At 45.9% G+C, this 21,377-nt stretch overlaps 2 protein-coding genes and 1 long non-coding RNA gene across 3 annotated transcripts in view; 2 read left to right on the top strand and 1 right to left on the bottom strand.

The window, feature by feature from the left end:
* The window catches only part of LOC123378646, a 52,756-nt gene extending 35,826 nt beyond the window's left edge, over window positions 1-16,930 (top strand). Inside the window, exons 4-5 of the long non-coding RNA XR_006582692.1 lie at window positions 12,267-12,478; window positions 16,045-16,930. This is a non-coding gene — a long non-coding RNA (uncharacterized LOC123378646). The remainder of the gene's footprint in view (window positions 1-12,266; window positions 12,479-16,044) is intronic.
* GALNT13 (polypeptide N-acetylgalactosaminyltransferase 13) overlaps window positions 1-21,377 on the bottom strand; it is a 492,985-nt gene that overhangs the window by 432,610 nt on the left and 38,998 nt on the right. The window lies entirely within an intron of this gene.
* On the top strand, window positions 6,210-7,674 carry RPRM (reprimo, TP53 dependent G2 arrest mediator homolog). The gene has a single exon (XM_045032709.1). The coding sequence runs from the start codon at window positions 6,505-6,507 to the stop codon at window positions 6,898-6,900; it is 396 nt and encodes a 131-aa protein (XP_044888644.1). The 5' UTR covers window positions 6,210-6,504; the 3' UTR covers window positions 6,901-7,674.

The following is a 21,377-nucleotide window of genomic DNA, read 5'->3' as shown; positions in this document are numbered from 1 at the left end:
CTTTCTATCCTGATGTTAGAGACTTAGTACCAATTCTGGAGTTTTATCCAAGCTGCAGCAAGAGCAGATGAAGATGGACCAAAAATGCCTTTGCACTACCTTTATTCTCCACCAATTCTAGAACCAGCTGGCCCAATCACCGGCATGTCTTAGAGCAGAGGTTCTCAAACTGTGGTCTGTGGACCACCAGTGGTCCGTGAGCTCCATTCAGGTAGTCCACAGATAGTTCCCTCTAAGGTGCAAGCCTGGGCGGCCGTACACAAGAGAATGAAGGGCCACCCATCTAATTAGTGGAGCCGTGCAGCCGTGGCTCCACTAATTAGGTGCCTGGACCCTGGAAAAGATGCACATGTAAGGTGAGGTGGTGGCCTTGTGGGGAATAGGGGTGTAGGTGGGAGGGGGCAGTGGAATGAGAAGAGTGGGTGGGGGAATTTGGGATGTGCAGGGCTGTGGCGGCCAGAGAAAGAGGCGACTTTCCCCAGCTCCAGCACAGCGGCTGCTGGGGAGAGACCCTCCTTCCCAGCCTCAGCTCTGTGGCTGCTGTGACGTGAGAAACCCCTCTCCTTCCCAGGCCCAGCTCGGGGGCTGCCGCAGCAGGGGAAAGAGGGCACATCCATTGCATTAGAAAGGTAAGACTACTGCTATTAAAATACGAGGTGTGCTTTTATTTGTAGAACCAAAAAACATTTATTATTAAGTTTTTTATACATAGTCCTTTTATCCAAAGCACTTTACAATAGTTAGTTAATGGTACAAACAACATTTGGAAAGATCATTAAGTGGTCCGCCAAGCCCCTCAGCAATTTTCAAAAAAAGTTTGAGAATCACTGTTTTAGAGCAATTTCAGCCCTTCTCTAACCTATGGCCAGCCACCACAGCCCCAAGGGGCTATTTCAGCACCCATAGATTGCCAGTGCAGAAAGACACTCTGGCCGGGCCTTTACTCCCTCAACACCAATGTTTAGACTATGGGCTTGGGAGTGAGGACTCTGAGTTCTCTTCCTGTCACTTGCTATGTGATAGTCACAGGGTCCACTTACACTCAGGGCACCTCCTGCTGGCTGCTCTGGGGATTAACTCCTTTCAGGTGCTGCACCCTCCTCTGGTGGTGTCTCCACCTGTCATCCTCTCTCACCCTGTGGCCCTTCTCACTCCAAGAGCTACAGCTTCTGCTTCGTGACTTGGCCCTCTGGCCATGTCACTATAGTTCTCTTCTTCCAGGGTATCAGAGTCTTTGGGGGAAAACTGTCCCAGGCAGTCTGCCCTCCACTGCCTGCTCTGAGCCACTTCCCCAGTGGCTGGTAGAGGAATCCAGGCCAGCACTCTCTGCTAAGTGCCAGCTCAGGGGCCCTCTAGTCAGCACCCAAGGCCTGTACCATCCTGGATCTTACTCCCTTTTCCCTGAGCCTTCCTGTACATTCTGGCTCCCCCAGGGTTCCCAGCCCAAACTCTCTCATCTCAGGGAGTAACTGCAGGCTACTTGCCTCTGTAGCCCCAAACACACCTGCTACGGAGAGACTACTTCATACTGCTCATCTTATGAGCTTTATACAGGCCACTCCTGTTCCTGTCCAACTGAGCCTCATCTCTAATCAATCCTCACTCCTCCTCCAGGTGAAACCTTGGCAGTTCATTGGCCTATCTACCTACCTTAATCCCTTCAAGCTTTGTGTGGGGTGGTCATCACAGTGACCTTGAGTAAATGACCGACTTCCCTGAGCTGGAGTTTCAGCATCCGTATAATGAGGGTAATAATGAAGATGGTCAGAAAACTGAGTAAAAAATGTCCATTTTTATGGAAATATTTTCATATTTTTTTTCCAAATAGCTTCAGATGAGAATATGTTCCTATATTATAGAGTTGCTGGAAAACCTTAATTTGTTTTTGGAAAACTGTTTTCAGATCCACAGAGGGAAGGAGATATATTAGCACATATCAAAACTTATTTAAAAAACTTTGATTTGATTTTTCTTCATCATCGAAGACGCCTATTGTACTCAACTTGAACTTTATACTTTTCCCCATTTCTAATTATACAAAAAAGTCATTAAAATATTTAAAAGCTTTTGATGTGTCAAAAAAACTACTCATAAAAATTACTGAACCAATTGTCCCTTTGCAAAAGCAAACAAAACCCTAAACACCACAATTCATAGTTTGGCTGAAACAAATCATGACAAGACTCGGCACAAAAGTAAATTAATGAATAGAGTGAATGAAAATAGATTGAAATGCCTTTCTCTAACTATACAGTGCTTACTGCACTGAAGTCAAACAAGGAAAGCAACAACAGAATGAAAAGTGAAACGCTATCGTGCAATAAGTTTGGAAACTGAGCACCAATGAAACTGCTACAGTATAATTCAGTTAATATTTCATCAGTTGGGTTATTTATTAGTTAATCATTACATCAATACTTATAAGATGGGTTTCAAGCTAGATTTGTCACTAATGGAGATTCATGCAAATACTCTAAATGAAAGTTTTAAGAAAGGGTCAATGTTTTGTTTTGGCTCTTTCAGTTACTAGTTTACTCAAAGTAATTTATTTCTGGTATTTTTAATCCTCCAGTATAAGAACAGGGCTCTTTTGAGGTCTGACAATGATTCTCCTCTGCCTCATATTTTTAAATAAGCCTGGATCAGAGAACAGAAATTACCATTTTCATGCTTCTCTACACATTAGTACTAAGCAACCACCTGTCACTGCACATATGGAAAGTCTGGCTCTCCTAGCACTGTAGAAGATTGTTTGATTGCAGAAGACAGATCACCTGCACTTCAATGTTCAAAGCTGCTCTATATTTGTTTTTCAAATCCAGCAGATTTTAAAAGCTAAACCCAAAATAAGAATTAAAAAACTACAGCAATTCTACAGAGGTGAAATTGTACATCCTGCCTTAATTCTGGCATTAAATTACAATGTAAAATAAAATGTACAGAATATAGGATTTGTTGTTTGTTTATGGTAATAACTCTTTTTCTATTTTGCCACTCCACCATAGAAGAAAACCTTAGAACAAATTTTAAATGTCAGAGGGCACAAAGTACAGGATTAGGAGTAATCTTATTTGGTTTCTCTTTCCACTTCTTTTGTGGCCCTACGTAAATCATAGTCTCGCTGTGCCTCAATGTCGCTATCTGTAAAATTGGGATAACAACACTACCTTCATTTCATATTGTCATGGGATTAATTCATTACATTGAGTTCGTCATATGGAAAGTGCTATATCAGTAGTTCCCAAACTGTGGTCATCTGTGAAGCACTTGATAATGGTCCACAGGGTGGTGACTTGGCATAGGGTTCTGGCTCTCCTCATTCCTGGCTACTAAATAGCATTTTTCAAAAAGTTAAAAGAACATTAAATACTTAAATACCAAATAATCCATTGCTCTAACTGCTGTGGAGATATGATGCCATCTTGACTGGGAGTGGAGATGGTGCACACAGAGAATTACATACAGGACAGAGGATGGTCCATGAAACAATCTTGTTATTAAGGGGCGCTCCACAAACCTTGTCTAGAGGCCTGGTGGCATCAGCTGTTGAGATAAGAATCACATGGGATTTTGGCTTCTCTTCTGAAGATTTTGTATCTCCCACAATATCCATTGGATAAAATAACCACCAGCCTTCATCACTGATTAGAATTAATATGGTGGTTTGTATCCAGTAGTGAAAATAAAATGACCTCATCCTATCCCATCTGATAATGTGAGAATGACATCAGAGCTCATCCTATTCATTGCTTCATATATAGGTAGGTCTCACAGGGGCCCAGGGAAAGGATTGGATATGTCCCTTATGGCTTGCCAAGGAATTCCTAGAATGCAGGTGAGCCTGTGGCAAGAGTTCCAGAGACAGAAGATATCTTGGTGGTCTTAGGAAAGACTTTGGAACACCAGCAACCTCTGCTTAGAGGAAGGGCCAATGCAGGCCTGGAATGAGGAAGGGGGTTATATTTAGGTTCTTTCAGCACTTAGTCTGATGTTAGTTTATCAACTAGGGATTGCACTGGCCACAAGGAGACTCAGAAGTACTCATCCCTCCATATCAATTGCCTGGAACTCCTTGTAGACTTATTCACAATTTGACAAAGACAGACCACTTGATTGTATTGCACAGACAACATACCAACTATTCTGTATATCAATTACAGTGAGTACTTACAATAGTGGACACCCCTAGCAAGTAGATTCTGGTAGCTGTTTCAAGAATTAAATTTTAATTCAGGCAGAGGAGACTGCAGGGTTGAAAATTACAGCAGCTGACAGTAAATCAATCACATTATTGGATCTACAGCAAGAAAATATGCAAACATATGCAAAACTACGGGTCCCTGGTATTTGGGACCCTTGGGAGTGAACTTCTTGCAACCCAACTTTTCAGCCAGCTGGATGAATTGTACAGCTGGAGACAGACTCAACAGGCTCTAGCAGTGGGCGCATTCCTGTTGTCTTGGATCCATTTGCTGTCTCTCCATTTATCATGCTCACTGTTTCTCATGTAAGGCAACAATAATCCTGGTAGCATGGTTGACACCAGCAGGAATTGCCATTCTCCAACCCTATCTTATTCCCAGAGTTGGGAAACATCACTGCAGATCCAAAAGGCAGGCTGCACACAAGTGTGATAGCAGATTCTCTCCTCAAGGCATAGAAGATTTCCAAAGTGCCCAGGGTGTTGTCCTGGGGCTAGCCCACATTGTACAAGACAGAAAGGTATTTAATTCAGCCTACTCGTTCTACATTTGCTGGCTTTTCATGACAAACATTCTGTTTATATATCTGTGTGTTTGGTGATACAATTCCTTATTACCACCCTCACCCTTTACTGGGGAAGTAAAACATAAAAGACAATTAATCTGTTCAGTTTAGCCATTCATTCAGACTGACATCAGGTCAATTTTTGAGTCAAATCCACATGTGTAATATGAAATGCTTCAGACCTCTGACTCCCAAATACACAGTTCTCAGGGAAGAGGAATACTGAATTAGGTCTACATCTCTAATGGCACCATAAGTGATGGTGCATAGGATCCTGCTAAACTATTAGCTACTCTTTAGGATTTCAGGAGAATCAATTGCCAGCAGCCTGCAATGTGCTCATACTTTTGTACAACAAAAATATTTCAAAAGATTTCTAACTATGGATACTTTCATGAGACCTTAGCACTTTGCTGTTTTGAAGCAGCTGAGTGGAGCAAAGGGAAAGAGGTGGCTATTGCAAACACAAGCAGCCATATGGCCCCTGCATTTTCAGCTAATAAATGAGTCTGGTTAAAAGATCTGGTTGATTTTATACCCAAGCAATCAAATTAAACTGCCAAAATAAAGCACATATCTAGTCATTCTACTGCACCCAAAAAACTCTAAAATGATCATGCATCCTGCTACCACAACACAGCAAAAACAGCACCTGACATTTGGATCCATGTAAATAAAACACTTGTAGACACTCCTATTGTGCCAATATAATCCAGATCATGATGCATCTCAACACAAGAGCACAGCAAACTCCCTGATCTGGCTTGTGCATCCTGATGGATCCAGACAATTTTTGGCCTCAACCCTCCTACATCTCTTGCATAAATAGAGAGGAAATGTAGATGCTCATCTTACACCCAAAACCCCCCAACAATACAGCCATCAGTGCATCCCAGAACAAAGGTACTGCAAAAAGCTAGATCCTGTTTGTGTTTCAATCAGCCAAATTCCACTGCTTGAATAGAGATGTTCACCCACGTCTGCTGCACATATAAATCCAGAGCTTGTGTCCCTATGCAACTGCGCCACAAAAGGTTAGATCTAGCAATCAGATTTTCCCCGAACGTGACAAATGTTGGCCACACACTCAGAAATTGCACCATCAAAATAGAGACAACGTATCACTGCTATTAGCTGCAGATGCACTAAACTTAGACAGTAAAACTAAGGGACGGGTGGGAAGACCAGGGGTGATGCAACCAAAAATGAGCTCGGCCCAGCAGGATACAGGTGCCAGTGTCGCGCTTTTGGAGTTGGTTTGTGCCAGGAAGCGCAGTGGGTGCTGGCTTGGGGGGGGTCTTTCTTCTCTAACAAACTTCCCAGCTGTGTAGGAGGCAGTGCAGCAGCCAAGTCATCATTCCCGCTGGCCTGTCACATCCCCCGCCACCCCCGCCGTGAGACCGACAGCCCTTTAAAACCAACAAATCTCCAAGTCATCAAGTGACAAGGCGGGCGGGTGCCGGAGGGTGTTGTGACTCCAGCAGCTGCCCGCAGCAGCCGGGCAGGGGCGCTCTCCCCTCGGAGCTGCCGGCAGCAGGAGCAGCGAACCCCTCCCACGGCGAGTGGCTTCCCAGGCGGAGAAGTTCCCGCAGCCCCAGCCGAGCAGAAGGAGGCGGCTCCTGCGAGCTTGCGGGGGGCGAGCGCAGAACTCTCCCTGCCTGGAGCTCACCCCGCACCCCAGCCAGCCGCTCGCTCGCTCGCTCCCTCCCGCCTGCTCCGCCGAGCCGCCGCCGCTGCATGAGGCGCTCCGGGCTGGTCTTCGGGGCCACCTGTTCCGCTCTCCTCCCGCCCGCGCCCCCGGCCATGAACGCCTCGCTGGGCAATCAGACCGAGGCGGCGGGGCTCTTCTTCGCCAACAGCAGCGACGCCCTGGAGCGGGCCCTGCGCTGCTGCACCCAGGCCTCCGTGGTGACCGACAACGGCTTCGTGGTGACCGGCCCGGACGAGAGGAGCCTCTACATCATGCGGGTGGTGCAGATCGCGGTCATGTGCGTCCTCTCGCTCACCGTGGTCTTCGGCATCTTCTTCCTGGGCTGCAACCTGCTCATCAAGTCCGAGGGGATGATCAACTTCTTGGTGAAGGACCGGAGACCGTCCAAAGAGGTGGAGGCGGTGGTGGTCGGGCCCTACTGACAGCCAGAGCCTCCCGCTGAGGAGCCGGCCAGGAAACAGGTGGCACTTGCCGCAGGCCCTCGCTGCTGCTGCTGCAGCGGCCACGGGTGCCTTTTGCCCGAGCGGGGCAGCCCCACCCCGGGAAGGGGAGCGGAGGCGCCTCGGACCCGCTCCTGGCTTGGGGGCTCTGGCACTGCTTGCTGCCCGGGGACGCTCCGATGCCAGCCCCGGTTCTCCCGCGGCTCCCGAGCAGGGCGGCTGGGGGGGACGGGGACAGCCCCAGCCAGGCAGTCAGGGCGCGTCTGCCTCTTCTGTATGTTACACGGCCGGAGCGGAGCCTCCTGCAGCGCCTTGTATATAGTGATTGTGATGCACTTCGCTGCTTGGTTTAAAAACAGAGGGGTGGGGTGGAGCGGGGGGGTTGGGAAGGAAATGCTGATTGTCAAATGTTAATTCCTGTTTTAGAGCTTTTCCTTCCACGGTTTTTCATACGTTTGACAACAGCCAGGACGCTGGCTCGGTGGGACGCGGGTTGGCAGTTCGTTGCCACTAAACAAACAACACTAACAACCACCATGTGAATGTCTGAAGTTGTCTTTCTACTGTGGCTCTTTTTGTAGCCTGGGTCCGAGTCACTCCTGCGCCTGCGGGAGCCGGCGCGCCTGAAGGCTGAGCCCTCGCTTTTTGTCTATGAATTGCACGGTTTACACAGCGAAAAGTGCTCGGGCGGGAACTGTCTTGGTTTGTTTTTTCTGATTTCATTTGCTTTAATAAAATACATCTTAAGCTTTTAGACTCTGGGGTCTCCGTAGTCCTTTTGCGCTTCCACAAACAACGATGAAGTTAGCTGAAGGGGTCTGCAGGAAGGAATACAGCATCTGGTGTGCACTTTGATAGCTCTCTGCTCCTCAGCAGAAAAAAAAGGTTATAGAGGGGGGGGGGGGGGAAAGGGGATAAGACATTTTAGAAAACACAAGAAATTCTATTATTGCAACACCGCGGTAATCTAGAGGCAAGGCCATTTCCTTTGCAATTATATTTCTTTTCCAACCGTTTATGAGATCAGTGGATTAAAACAATTCAACAAAACTGAGGTCAATTTAAATCAAGTGTAATTTCAAGGCTCGTCCTCAGGTGTTAGGAAGGAGCTGGGAATACGCGTCTGCCACGATATGATCCACCATGGAAAACATGTTACGCAGCTAATAAAAGGTGAGGAGTAGTGATCTGCTAGTAATCATCACTACTAGAACTATTTTTAGAAAGGGAACTTCGATGTCCGTGACAAGTCGATTTAGCCTGAAATATACAACATGTCCAAGATCTCGTCTTTGCAACTCGGGAATCTTCCGTTTTATTCTGCTTTTTTTTTTAAAAAAAATCCTTTTAGCAATAATGACAGATAAGGGCGATGAAGGCTTTGTGTGCCGAAAACTTGCATACAATCTAAAAGTAAGACCAGCACTTACCCCAGCTTCTAAATGCTCGAGTCGTGCTAAGAGCCAGAAATGTGCCTTGGTTCTTGACACGTTGGTTCTAGCCTTGGATCAGTGTTATAGCCAGAGTTTACGGGGAGTGTGTGTGTTCCCCAGAATATTTTAAAAAAATTAGATAAAATCCTGACTGCAACGTGCCTCATTGTAGTCACATTCCTTTAGGGTAAAAATTACACACCAAAAGGTTTTGAGTCTTCAGTGTATTTATTTTCTTTAAAGGGATAAGGGAACATCTTTCTATGGGGAGTTTTGCATGACGGTTTATCAAATCCCTAAGGGCTTGGACTAGTTGCTAGTGGTAAATCAATACATCTGCATCTGCTCTAGAAGTAAAACTGGCGTAAATGCTGTCACTGATTGAAGGCATGCAAAAAGACTTCAGCAATCTGTCTGAAAGCCAAGTGTCTGTCACTGACGTACAAAATATTTAAGCAAGACTTTGTTGACTGCTATTTTAAATTCCAATATGCAAGCAAACCATTAAAAAATTTTCTTAGACTTTTCTTTAAAAAGTTTTTAAAATGTTGCTTGAGCCATCAAGGGCTCATCAAAAAGACATTTGATCTGACCAGGTCTTTTGTCTCAATCAAGTTATTAAAAAGTTCCTGCTTCAGTTGATCAAGGTAACATTTATTAAATACAAAATGCACAATCAAGTTAAGAGAGGATGGAATTGAGCAGGTTCTGAGACTATAGTTCCATTATGAATAATATACTAATAAATAATTAAGCAAGAAACAGAATTTACACAGTTCAATTCAAACCACAAGCAGAAAATTCCCTGCAGCTCAACCATGCACTCATTCTTTCACTGCATTTAAAAGAAAGACAAGGAACAGATCTGCCTGCTTCCTCTGGAATAAATGTGCTGTGGAATTTGTTATTAATCAAAGTAAAGTCATGTTACTGAGACATCTTTCAAATGAGACATTGGCAAGAACTTTAGTCATAACTCAATCTTTTCCTTAATTCACCTTTCTTTTTTGTAGCTGGCAATGCAGTTGGCTGACAGAAGCAAGAACTCTGAATGTATAAAGTTTACTCATTTGAAACATCACATCTAGACAGTGTTGCCAATAACCTGAGTTGCAAATGGTACAGTAGAATCATGAAACATCTGGGATGTGGCCCCATTCAACTGTGTTTATGATGCATAAACACTTTAAGAGTAACATACTATTGACTAATCTCTTCCAGAAGCCACAACATTTCCACCATTGGAAATCTAAAGGATGAAAAACCTCTAATCTCGTAACAAAACAAAACATCAGCAGTAGATGATTTACTGATCAATTGGACAGAATACCAGAAACCTGGCTCCAGCCCAACCAATGGATCTCTTATAAAAAAAATAAGCCTCCAGCTCTAACAAAATGTTTGTGACTGATACATGACTTCTTCTTAAGCTCTATATAATGACCATTTCAATTTGGAAATTGTGTTTGAAATAATTTTTTGTTCAAAGTTTCTTGCCTAAATTCTTCCCTAGTATTAATCCCAGCTGCCACCTACCCCTTTCTGGGGCAGAAACCCAGAGAAGCCATGAGGACTTTGCATATTATAAATGCACAGAATATCCCACTATTGTCTATGCTTCTTGAGTATCAATGGCCAGACAGAAGGAAAAGGAAACTGAGGGGAAATATGTCTCTGAACCAGACACAAATAATTGTCCCCCAAACTAATTTATGCCGAGATTCTGATAACTACAGTCACCTCCATTCTTCTACTATGGAGGAAATCATTTATTTCCCAACTCATACTTATCTTCTAGACATTGCTAAACACACTTGGGCACCAGCAGCTCTTGAGACTGATGGGCAGTCAGCTGTCTGAAGATTGTACGTAGTTTCTTTAGACCATGAGACACCTCAGTCTAGTGGAGGTTTCAGGAGAGCATTTAGAAATCTCTCATTCATAAAGGTACCCCTTTGTGATTTCAAACAAGCAACAAAATGTGAACTCAAAGATCACACCTATAAGAAAATATTATGGGTTATGGAAAAGTAACTAGTTGGAATACCACATGATATAATAATATCAGCACTATATCAGATGATTTCCCTGATACTTACCTTGCCTAACTGCATTGTTAATGTTTTATGGAATGCTAACTTATTTGACAATAAAATTGGTTTAAGATTTCAGAAGAGTTTTGTGACAATTCAGTTATAAGATTATCTCAAGAGTGCGCACACACTTTCTGTCTTGTTGCTTTAATGGCAGCAAAGTACTTTAACCCCCAAACTCCAGGTTAATCTTGCCCCCTTTCATTTTCCAATACATGAAGCTCTTGGAGAAAGAAAGAACTATTAGCACTTAGCGAAACAAAATATAAAATTGACACCAGAATAAAGGTCCTGGAAGGAAATTTTCTATTATACATAAAAAATGCTGGTCCCATTGATGTTCGTTCAGTGACTTTAATGGAGCCAAGGATTTTATCCTAGGACTTCAATCTGGGTGCCTGTTTTCAGTTGTTTCACAGAACACAATGCCAAAGAATTCACACAGTTACAGGAGTGTGCAGGAGAAGAGAAAGTTACTCACCTTGCAGTAACTGAGGTTCTTCGAGATGTGTGTCCCTGTGGGTGCTCCACTGTAGGTGACGGTGCATCCCGGCGCCGTTGATCAGAGATTTTCAGTAGCAGTGCCTGGTCGGGACACATGCACTCAGTTGGTATCTCCCGTCTCGTTGGAATCTTCCTGAGCACGTGTGTCCCGCACCCTCCTCAGTTCCTTCTCTACCGTGGAGAAATCATACTAATACTCCAAAGTAGAGGGGAGGTGGGTGGGGAGTGGAGCACCTACAGGGACACACATCTCGAAGAACCTCAGTTACTGCAAGGTGAGTAACTTTCTCTTCTTCTTCGAGTGCTGTCCCTGTGGGTGCTCCACTGTAGGTGAATGTAAAGCAGTACCCACTATGGTTGGTGGGATTTTGGAGTTGTGTGAGGAACAAAGGTAGAAAGTACCATATGGCCAACTATGGTGTCTGCTGTAGTATCCCATGCGACAGCATAATGTTTGGCAAATGTGTGGTCAAATGTCCACATGGCCACCTTGCATACGTCTGTAACAGGTACGCCGTGGAGGAGGGCAATGGATGTTGACATTGCTCTAGTAAAATGAGTCCTAACACCCTCTGGTGGTTGAATATTCTGGGTCTGATAGCAAGATCTGATGCAGGTGGAGATCCACTTGGAGAGTCTTTGCTTAGAGATAGCATCACCCTTTGATCTCTTGGTAGTAGAAACAAAAGCCTAGGGGATTCACAAAATGGTTTAGTTCTGTCAAGATAGAATGCACGAGCCCGTCGGACATCGAGGGTATGTGATGCAGCTTCCTGTGGAGTCATGTGAGGGTTGGGATGGAATACACGTAAGTGTATTGACTGGTTAAGGTGGAAGGTAGACACCACCTTGGGCCAGGTTTGTATGGTAAGCTTGTGTTTAGAGAAAATGGTGTAGGGAGGGTAGGCCATCAGGGCGCTTATTTCACCAACCCTTCTTGTTGACGTTATGGCAACCAAGAAAGCCACTTTCCTGGACATGTGGAGCAGGGATGAAGTGGCCAGGGGCTCGAAAAGAGGTTTCATAATAGCGCAGAGAACTAGGTTGAGACTCCAGAAGGCTACTAGTGAATGAATCTCAAGGTAGAGGTTTTGCAGGCCCATGAGGAAGGGTTTCATGGTGGGGCATGTGAAAGTGAATAGCCGTCCAGAGTGTCATGGAAGGTGGTAAGGGCCGCGAGACGTACTGTGATAAAACTGAGTGAAAACGTGTCCTGTTTTAGTTTGAAAAGATGGTGTAAGATGTCAGGGAGGGTTGCAGTCTGGGGTATTAAGCATCTGTGGAAGCACCAGATGGAGAAGCATTTCCACTTTTGCAGGTAAGTCTTAGGAGTGGAGTCCCTTCTACTGTGCAGGAGGACATGTCAGACCTGTTCTGAGCAGGCTAATTCGTGGGATTGAAACCTTGAAAGAACAACATCGTCAGATGGAGTTTCCAGAGCTGCAGATGAAGAAGCTGACCGTAGTTCTGGGAGAAGAGATGTGGTCTGTCGGGGAGAGTACGGGGAGGATGGATGGACATGCGTAGCAGGTAAGGATACCATGTCTGCCTGGGCCAAGCTGGGGCAAAAAGTATGACCCGGGCCTTGTCCTCTGTGATGTTGCGTAGAACCCTGTGTATGAGTGGAATCAGTGGAAAAGCATACATGAAGGAGTTGTTCCAAGGAATGAGGTGTGTTTCCGAGTCCTGTTCTGGAGCAAAATAGATGGCATTTGCAGTTTGAGGAGTGGCAAACAGGTCTATCAATGGAGTGCCCCAGTGGGAAGACAGCTGTTGGGGTATTGATGGATGTAATTCCCATTCGTGTTTCTCAGAGAACTGTCTGCTGAGTGTGTCGGCAGTAGTGTTGTGACACGTGGGCAGGTAGGAAGCGGTGACTTTTATGTGATGATGTATGCACCAATTCCATAGTTTAATGGCCGTTGTGCATAGAGAGTGAGATTGTGCTCCTCCCTGCCTGACAGCTCGGAGTTCTAGGAGATTGATGTGCGGACGCGTCTCTAATAGGGACCAGCGGCCCCGTGCCTTGTGGTTGCCTAAGTGCGTTCCGCAATCTATCTGGGAAGCGACCATGGTTAACATGAGTACTGGGGAATGTGGATGGAAGGGAACGTCCGTGCATAGGTTCTCTGGACTTGTCTACCAATGTAGGGAGGCCAATATGTTCGGTGGCGGAGTCAGTGTTATGCAGAAAACTATGTCTGCTGGGTTGGATGAATGTATATATGGAAATAGGCATCTTGTAGGGTGAGAGCTGTGAACCAGTTCCCTTGTGCAGTGTGGGTATTATTGTGCCCAATGTGACCATCTTGAATTTTTGCACCTGTACAAGCATGTTCAGTTGGCGGATCCAATGTAGGTCTCCACCCCCCGCCTTTCTTTTGGGAGTAGAATCCTTTTCCCCGATGTTGCATCAGCACATGCTTGACTGCATCTAGGTGGAGAAGATGAGCCACCTCCACGCAGAGAAGGTGCTTGTGAGAGGGGTCCCTAGAGGGACAGAGACGGAGAAAGGATAGGCAGGGAAAATAGGAAACGGATGGAGTAACCTGACTGAGCTATTTCCAGGACACAATGGTCCTGCGTGATCTGTTGCTAGACATGGTGGAAAGTCTGGAGGTGGTAGCCAAATGGGCAAATAGACGGTGGAGTCAAGGGATGGTTGCATGTACCCCCGACCAGCACTTCAAAATTGTTTGTTACCCAATGGTGGGAAGTAGTTGGTTGTGCCTGGGTTTGCCTGCATCTAAGAGGTCTGTTGCGGTTTTTACCAGTGTCACACGGTGTAGACCGGGGTTGGTGATATTGTTCTGTGCTGGGCGTTTGGTAAGGTTGATACCCTTGTCTCCTGGGGAGGGACAGGTAAGTGCCCAATGTGCAGAAAGTGGCTCTAGAGTCTTTCATAGTCTGAAAGATTTCATATTGGGTTTGTTTGTTTGTTTGTTTGTGGGAAAAGAGGTTATCTTTGTCAAAGGAGAGACTCTCCACTTTGGACTGCAAATCTTTGGGGATATTGGATGCCGAGAGCCAAGAAGACCAGCACATCATCACTGCAGTGGTGTGGGCTGCTGGATCAGACACGTCCAGGGATGCTTATAGTGCCATGCTAGACACCAATTGACCTTCGACGAGGACTAACTGGAAGTCTGCTCTCCTGTCCTTCGGTATATGGGAGGCAAATCAAAGAGCTTGTTGTAGTTGTCATGGTCATAGCTTGCAAGGAAGGTAGAATAAATTTGCAATTCTAAATTGCAAAGTAGAAGAGTATAAACCTTGCGGTCCAGGAGGTCAAGACATTTGAGGTCCTTGTCCTGCAGAGTGGGCCAGTAATGTGGCTGCTTTGTTCTGTGTGTTGCTGCATCAACCACAATAGAATTGGGTTGTGGGTGGGAAAATAAGAAATCAATGTCCCTCGCAGGCATATAGTATTTATGTTGAGCTTTCTTGCATGTTGGTGAATGGAGGCGGGGTCTGCGAGAGAGTACCAGCTGGTTCTAGGAGAGCTTTCTCTATGGGTAGTGCTATCTTTAAAGGTGCAGAGGGTTGGAGGATTTTGAGAAGCCTATGTTGTGTCTCCTGGACTTCCTCCAAAGGGATGTCCTGAGTTCGTGAAATTGCATAAAGCCATCCATGTTTTGTGGAGGTGGAGGCATAAGGGCGACTTCTGTGGCTGATGGTGAGGCAGGAGCCAGTAAAACAGGGAAGGGGTCATAGCCCACGTCTTCAGGAGTGGGTTCAGGAGCTCTAGATGTTGATAGAGCTGGGGATATAGGCATAGGATGAGCTTGCGGTCTGGTAGAAGGAGCGCAAGGAGAAGCAGTGGCAGGAGCCGACCACGGGTACCACTGAGGCCAGGGCATCGGGTAGGAAAAAAATGGGTCCCGGCCACTGGGGGACAAAGTAGGGAAACTGAGGCTGATTCTTATGATGCCCCATGTCTTGGGGTATAAATGGCTCCGGGGGGTGGGGGGGGGGAGACTCAGGCCGGGAGAACCCTGCCTGCTGCTGTGTGCCATTCTCACTATCAGTGAAAGTACGCAGGTCACGTGGGGAGAGCTGCTGTTCAAACAATGAGTGCTCCCTGTCCCGGAGCGGAGAACCAGGCCTAGGGGCCACAGAGATATCCTGCTAATGCAGGAATGGTTGCTACTCCGTAGGCTGGTGTGCTGCAGAGCATGAAGTCTGAGCGGCAGCCCGGAGTGATTTTAGTTTCACTTTGGCAGGAGCTGAGAGCTGTTTGTAAGAGCCTCACAGAGGGTCTGAATCTGCTGGGGGTAGCAGGCAGGCAGACTCGGTGCCGGAGGAGGAACTCGTTGTTGGCACCGGGTCCATTGTCGGTGCCGGGGAAACCGGTGCCGAGGAGAGCTTCCCGCTGCGGGAAGTCGGGTCCCTGCTTTAGAGCCCTGTAAGAGTTGCTTGTAAAGTGCAGGGGCGGTCAGAGTTGCCTGCTCTCGGCACTGACAGCACCAAGGGTAAAGACTCTGCAGGGGATCAATTACCCTCTTGAGTGTCTCTGAGAGGAGACATTAGGGCTTCCTGCCTCTTCATATGAAAGGGTGAAGCCGGGCTCCCGGTCGGTTCTGACCTGGCAGGGGAGCGTGAGGGAGTGGGTTTACTGCCCTGCTCCATAGGCAGCTGCAGAGCTTCTTGCCTCTGCTCCAGAGAGGGTGAAGCCATGCTCCCGGTCGTTCGGACCTGGCCGGGGAGCGTGAGGGAGAGGGTTTGCCATTACCTGTCTCCAGAGGCGGCTGCAGGGATTTCTGCATGAGAAGCAGTTTCAGCGGCAGGTTCCTGTCAGGATGAGCCCTGGTTTTGAGGCTCGTGCAGTGGACACATTTGGCAGGGACTTGTGTCTTGCCAAGGCACTTCACACAGCGCGAGTGCCCATTGGATATTGGCATAAAGTCCTGACAGGAAGCAAATTCCTTGAATCCTGAAGCCCCTGGCATTATTGAACTAGTAATGCCAGGGGAGAGAGTCTCAGTGGGAGACAAACCTGAGGAAATTTTTTTTAAACTAACTATTCTAAAGGAAGGGAAACAACTAGGATATTACTAACTAACTATTTCTATGTAATTGTTTCATTCAAAAACCAGGGAAGAAGATCAGCACTGCTCCGAGTCCCGTCTTCGGCCGAGGGCGGTTGAGAAGGAACTTAGGAGGGTGCGGGACGCACGCGCTCAGGAAGATTCCAACGAGACGGGAGATACCAACTGAGTGTGTGCGTCCCGACCAGGCACTGCTACCGAAAATTTCCGATCAACGGCGCCGGGACGCACCGTCACCTACAGTGGAGCACCCACAGGGACAGCACTCGAAGAAGAATTGGAATTTTATTCCACTCCACATTCAGATTATTTGCCATCCCCAGAATTTGAGATATATCTATAACTACTTTGCTTTGTTTAAAAGAAGGGTAAAGTCAATGGAGTTGTACAGGAGTAACTGAGAGGAATTTGGCTTTATTTTTTAAATTTGCTTCATGTGTGCAAAACAAGCTAGAACAGAAAATAGATTCCTTATGTATGTGATTTCTTATGTATGTAATTCCTTCAGTTCTGTGGTAAAACAGAGCCCTTAGAAAACCTATACAAATTCCATTATGTCCCCTTCCTCCCTATCAACTAACAGCACGTTTCTCTTTTGTGTCTCACTTGGCTTTTGCATCTTTCCTTGCAGCTGGCTATGGAATGCTGGTTTTGAAACACCACTGAATCATTACAGATTTCACCCTTTCTCTAAAAGCTGGTTACAATGTGTGATGAGCCCTCAACACAAGAATCAAACACTGAAACATTTTGCACAGTGTGTTAAATGGGTACACTTATGAAGATAGCTCCAGCAACTGCAATTGCTTTTAGATATAGCCATTTAAATGTTCTCAGGCTAAATTTGTCTAGATGGCTGTGTAATTTTAATTTTATGCTCACCATATTATAGGGGCAATAATAATCAAATGAAAACTGTAAGTATCTAGAAAATATATGCTTCTTCTGGTAAAATACATGCAAGCACTGTGTTTTGTTATGCATTTCTATTTAGGCAAAATTCCCATTGATTCCAAAAGGAGGTTAGCCTGAATAAGGAGTGTAGGATCCTTAGCATTGTCTATTTGTAGTTAATAAACCAGGGTTTATTGTAAGTGACAGGCTCTGCTAAATTATAAAGACTACATGTACTATCATATTTATCACTTAAAGTGATCATATACTCATAGATCATTTAATATATCCAATATATTGAGTACTTTTTTTATTGGATTGGAGTGCTTTAACCAATCATAATGAAATGGTTTCTCCTAATAAAATATTTATGTTATGTAAGTATAGAGAACACATTTTAGTATTGATCTTTAGCTGAGAAAATTTTAAAACACTGACTTTGAGTCCACGGTATCTATCATGAATCATTAAAGAACATCTCTCTCTCTCTCTCTTTGTGGGGGGGTGAGGGATGGCATGCATAAACAGATTTTGCTGAATGAAAGATCCATTGATTTCAGCACACCATGACTCCAAGTGACTAGTATAGTTAAAGAAGCCGCAAGGAACATCACATGTCTCAATTATTTTGTATTCAAGAGCAATGGTGACCTCTCCACAATTGAGGTTTAGACCTGCTGTCCACTAGAAACCTAGTATCAGAGGGGTAGCCGTGTTTGCTGCTTTTACAGATCCAAACTAAGAGTCTTGTGGCACCTTACAGACTAACAGACATTTTGGAGCATGAGCTTTCGTGGGTGAATACATGACATGCAACTGACGAAGTGGGTATTCACCCACGAAAGCTCATGCTCCAAAACGTCTGTTAGTCTGTAAGGTGCCACAAGACTCTTTGCTGCTTTTACTAGAAACCTAATTTCCCCACTGGTCACTTCAAAAATATCCTCAAACAAGATCTATTCCTCTTCATACCTTCATATGTGGCCAGTGGCTGGCAGCCCTTTTTGAGGTTTTTTTTTTTAATATTTTAGATAATTCTGCTTCTCCTGGTTTCCACTGCATTAGGGCGCTTCCTCAATTGCTCCCCTGGTACCAGTACCCTGAAGCTGCTGTAGTCACTGCAACTTTAAACACAGCCCCCTCTGTGGGGAAAAAAGGAAAAGAACAGCTGCAGAAGTTCAGACCTTACCCCCACCTCTCCTCTGGCCCACCAATGCCCAACTTCCCTGTGTGCCGGTGTGCAAAGAGCTGGGCTCCATGCCTTAGCGAACATCCTTTGCACAATCCTCTGAAATTCTGCCCCCTTCCCCTTTCTGTATTAGAATGGCACCAGCTGGAAAGACTTCAGCATGAGGCAAGATTGAAAAGAATGGGATAGTTTCATTGGGAAAGGAAATTAATGAGAAGGGATGTAGAAGCATCTAAAACAATGAATGTTATAAAGAGGGTAAATCAAGTGCTCCTGTTTATCCTTTTCATAATCCATGGAGAAGGGGCCATTTAATGAAATTGAAATGCAGCAATTTTAAAGCAGATAAAAGAAATCCTTTCGATACATTCAGTGCATGATCGGTCTGTGGAACTCATTGCCACAAAGTACCAGTGAGCCAAAGATCTTAGTAAGATTTTTAACAGGAATAGAGATTTCATAGAGGTAATGAGAACAGATAAGGTAAAATGTTTGTATAAAGGATATAAATCCTCACGCTCCAGGGTATAATCCAACTACCAGTTGACAGTGGTGAGAAAGCAACTTCCTCTCTGAGCAAATTACTCCATAACTGTTCACTATGGGATTTCTTGCTCTTTCCTCTGAAGCATGTGACATTGGCACTGTGGGAGACAGGATACTAGACAAGATGGACCCAATGCAGTAATTCTTATGCTTATAGGATATAATAATAAAAATTGAAAATAGTGAAGTCCCCTGCCATTCCCCTGGTGTAGAAGCCCTCATACAGTATTTCTAGGGCAAAGAGTCACTGAAGACTTTGTGCTCTTTGAATACGTTGCAGCGCCATTTGGGCAGTGTAGGATTCTGCATCACCTCTTTGTGTAATGCTCCTTTACATGCAAGCCACTAGCTTTGAATCTTCCCATTATCCACTGCAGATCATTACTCCAATTTAATCTCAAGGGAATAATGCATTTACACTGTGTGGTCCAGACCCTCTTCCTACTGCCAATTTCCCTTATCCCACTCTCTCTACTGCCCTGCCTTCTTACTCTGCCAAGCCCTTGCCTTCATAACTGTCTGAAATTCTCCCTCTCCGCATCTGCTAACCCATCAACACATATTCTCTGCCATATGCACACTGTCACATCTGCCAGGGCCTCTACTGCCATGCCCCAATCTCTGCTTCAGCCTTGCCTTCCACTTCAAACTCAGTCTCTCCTCTCCACTTTCCCCATAGCAACTGTATCACCCTTGTCTCTGCTCCAAAGTCCTTCCTCTATAATTAAGACTTGTATTATAGTAGTACCTAAAGATGCCAATTAGGGTTGGGGCCCCATTATGCTATTATTACTAGCAGACCTCACTACCAATAGTAGGGCCTAGGGCAGGGGTGGCCAACCTGTGGCTCCGGAGCCACACGCAGCTCTTCAGAAATTAATATGCTGCTCCTTGTATAGACACCGACTCTGGGGCTGGAGCTACAGACGCCAACTTCCCAATGTGCCAGGGGGTGCTCACTGCTCAACCCCTGGCTCTGCCACCGTCCCTGCCCCCACTCCACCCCTTCCCACCCCCTCCCCTGAGCCTGCTGTGCCCTCACTCCTCCCCCGAGCCTCCTGCACATGGCGAAACAGCTGATCAGGAGGTGTGAGGAGGGAGTGGGAGGTGCTGATCGGCAGGGGCGCTAGTGGGCGGGAGGCACTGGGAGCAGGGGAGGGGGGAGCTGATGGGAGGCTTCTGATATATTACTGTGGCTCTTCGGCAATGTACATTGGTAAATTCTGGCTTCTTCTCATGCTCAGGTTGGCCACTCCTGGCCTAGAGGCTTCATTTAGGATCGGGGACCCATCATAGACTCATAGACTTTAAGGTCAGAAGGGACCATTATGATCATCTAGTCTGACCTCCTGCACAATGCAGGCCACAGAATCTCACCCACCCACTCCTGTAACAAACCCCTAACCGATGTCTGAGTTATTGAAGTCCTCAAATTGTGGTTTGAAGACCTCAAGCAGCAGAGAATCCTCCAGCAAGTGACCCCTGCCCCATGCTGCAGAGGAGCTTTGTGCAAAGACATAGTCCTTTTCCTGAACAACATGCAATCTAAATAGACAAAACAGACAAAGGGTGGATGGGAAAACAGAGGCAAAGAGAAATAAAGTGACTTGCCCAAGGTCACACAGCAGGTCAATAGCAGAGCCAAGTAAAGCATCCCAATCCAGTATTGTATCCACTGCATCCCTTCAACTCTTGGGGTAGGCCTACACTTATGGCAGTGTGTAGAGTACAGACACTGCACACCTAGCTAGCATAGGTATAAATAGCAATGCAGATGGTGAGTCATGTCTTCAGTGAGTAGAGTAGAGTGCCCCATACACCTGAACCTTAGGGTGTATACCTTATCTGGCTCTCTACCTGGCCAACCAGTGCATCCCACATCTACAATACTAAAAATAGCAGTGTAGTGTCCTGTTGCTTCCCAGTTGCCAGAACCTTTCACCGTGGTGTGTAGCTATGCACCATAGAGACAAATGTGGACGCACCCTGCCTTTCACTGCAGCGCATAGCTACATGTGTAGTGCCTGTACTTTATGGCAGTGGTTCTCAAAGTTGGTCCACCGCTTGTTCAGGGAAAGCCCCTGGCAGGGCGGGCTGGTTTATTTACTTGCTGCATCCACAGGTTCGGCCGATCGTGGCTTCCACTGGCCACGGTTCGCCACTCCAGGCCAATGGAGGCTGCAGGAAGGGTGGCCAGCACATCCCTCGGCCCGCGCCGCTTCCTGCAGCCCCCATTGGCCTGGAGCAGTGAACCGCGGCTAGTGGAAGCTGCGATTGGCCGAACCTGCCGATGCAGCAGGTAAACAAACCGGCCTGGCCCACCAGGGGCTTTCCCTGAACAAGCAGCGGACCAGCTTTGAGAACCACTGCTTTACACACCACAGTAAGTGTAAACATAGTTTTATATGCAGTACTTGTACTGTACAGTGCTATTGGCTGTGTGTGACCCTGTAACCCCCATATTCATCATTTGTATGTGGTTGTGATATTTCATACAGAGCATGCCATGTAAAATACCATATGAAAGGTCATGATCTGCTGAAACTCATTGTTCTGTCAAAATATGTGTATCATCATTGTATATGGAATTATGATATTCTGCTATATGGTCATTATTGAAATATGTTGTGAGTTTAAGAGTTACCCACTGCTAGTTCTCCAGTGGCAACAAAGGAGGTGACCCATACCCAGGCAGGCGTTGACCAGCAGGGGAATTGTAAACAAGAGATCTACAATTCAGTGACACTTGTGC

The sequence above is a fragment of the Mauremys mutica genome, chromosome 10 (assembly GCF_020497125.1).
Source record: "Mauremys mutica isolate MM-2020 ecotype Southern chromosome 10, ASM2049712v1, whole genome shotgun sequence".
NCBI classification, from domain to species: Eukaryota; Metazoa; Chordata; order Testudines; family Geoemydidae; genus Mauremys; species Mauremys mutica.
The sequence above is the reverse complement of the archived record's forward strand: the minus strand, read 5'-3'. Positions and strand labels throughout refer to the sequence as shown.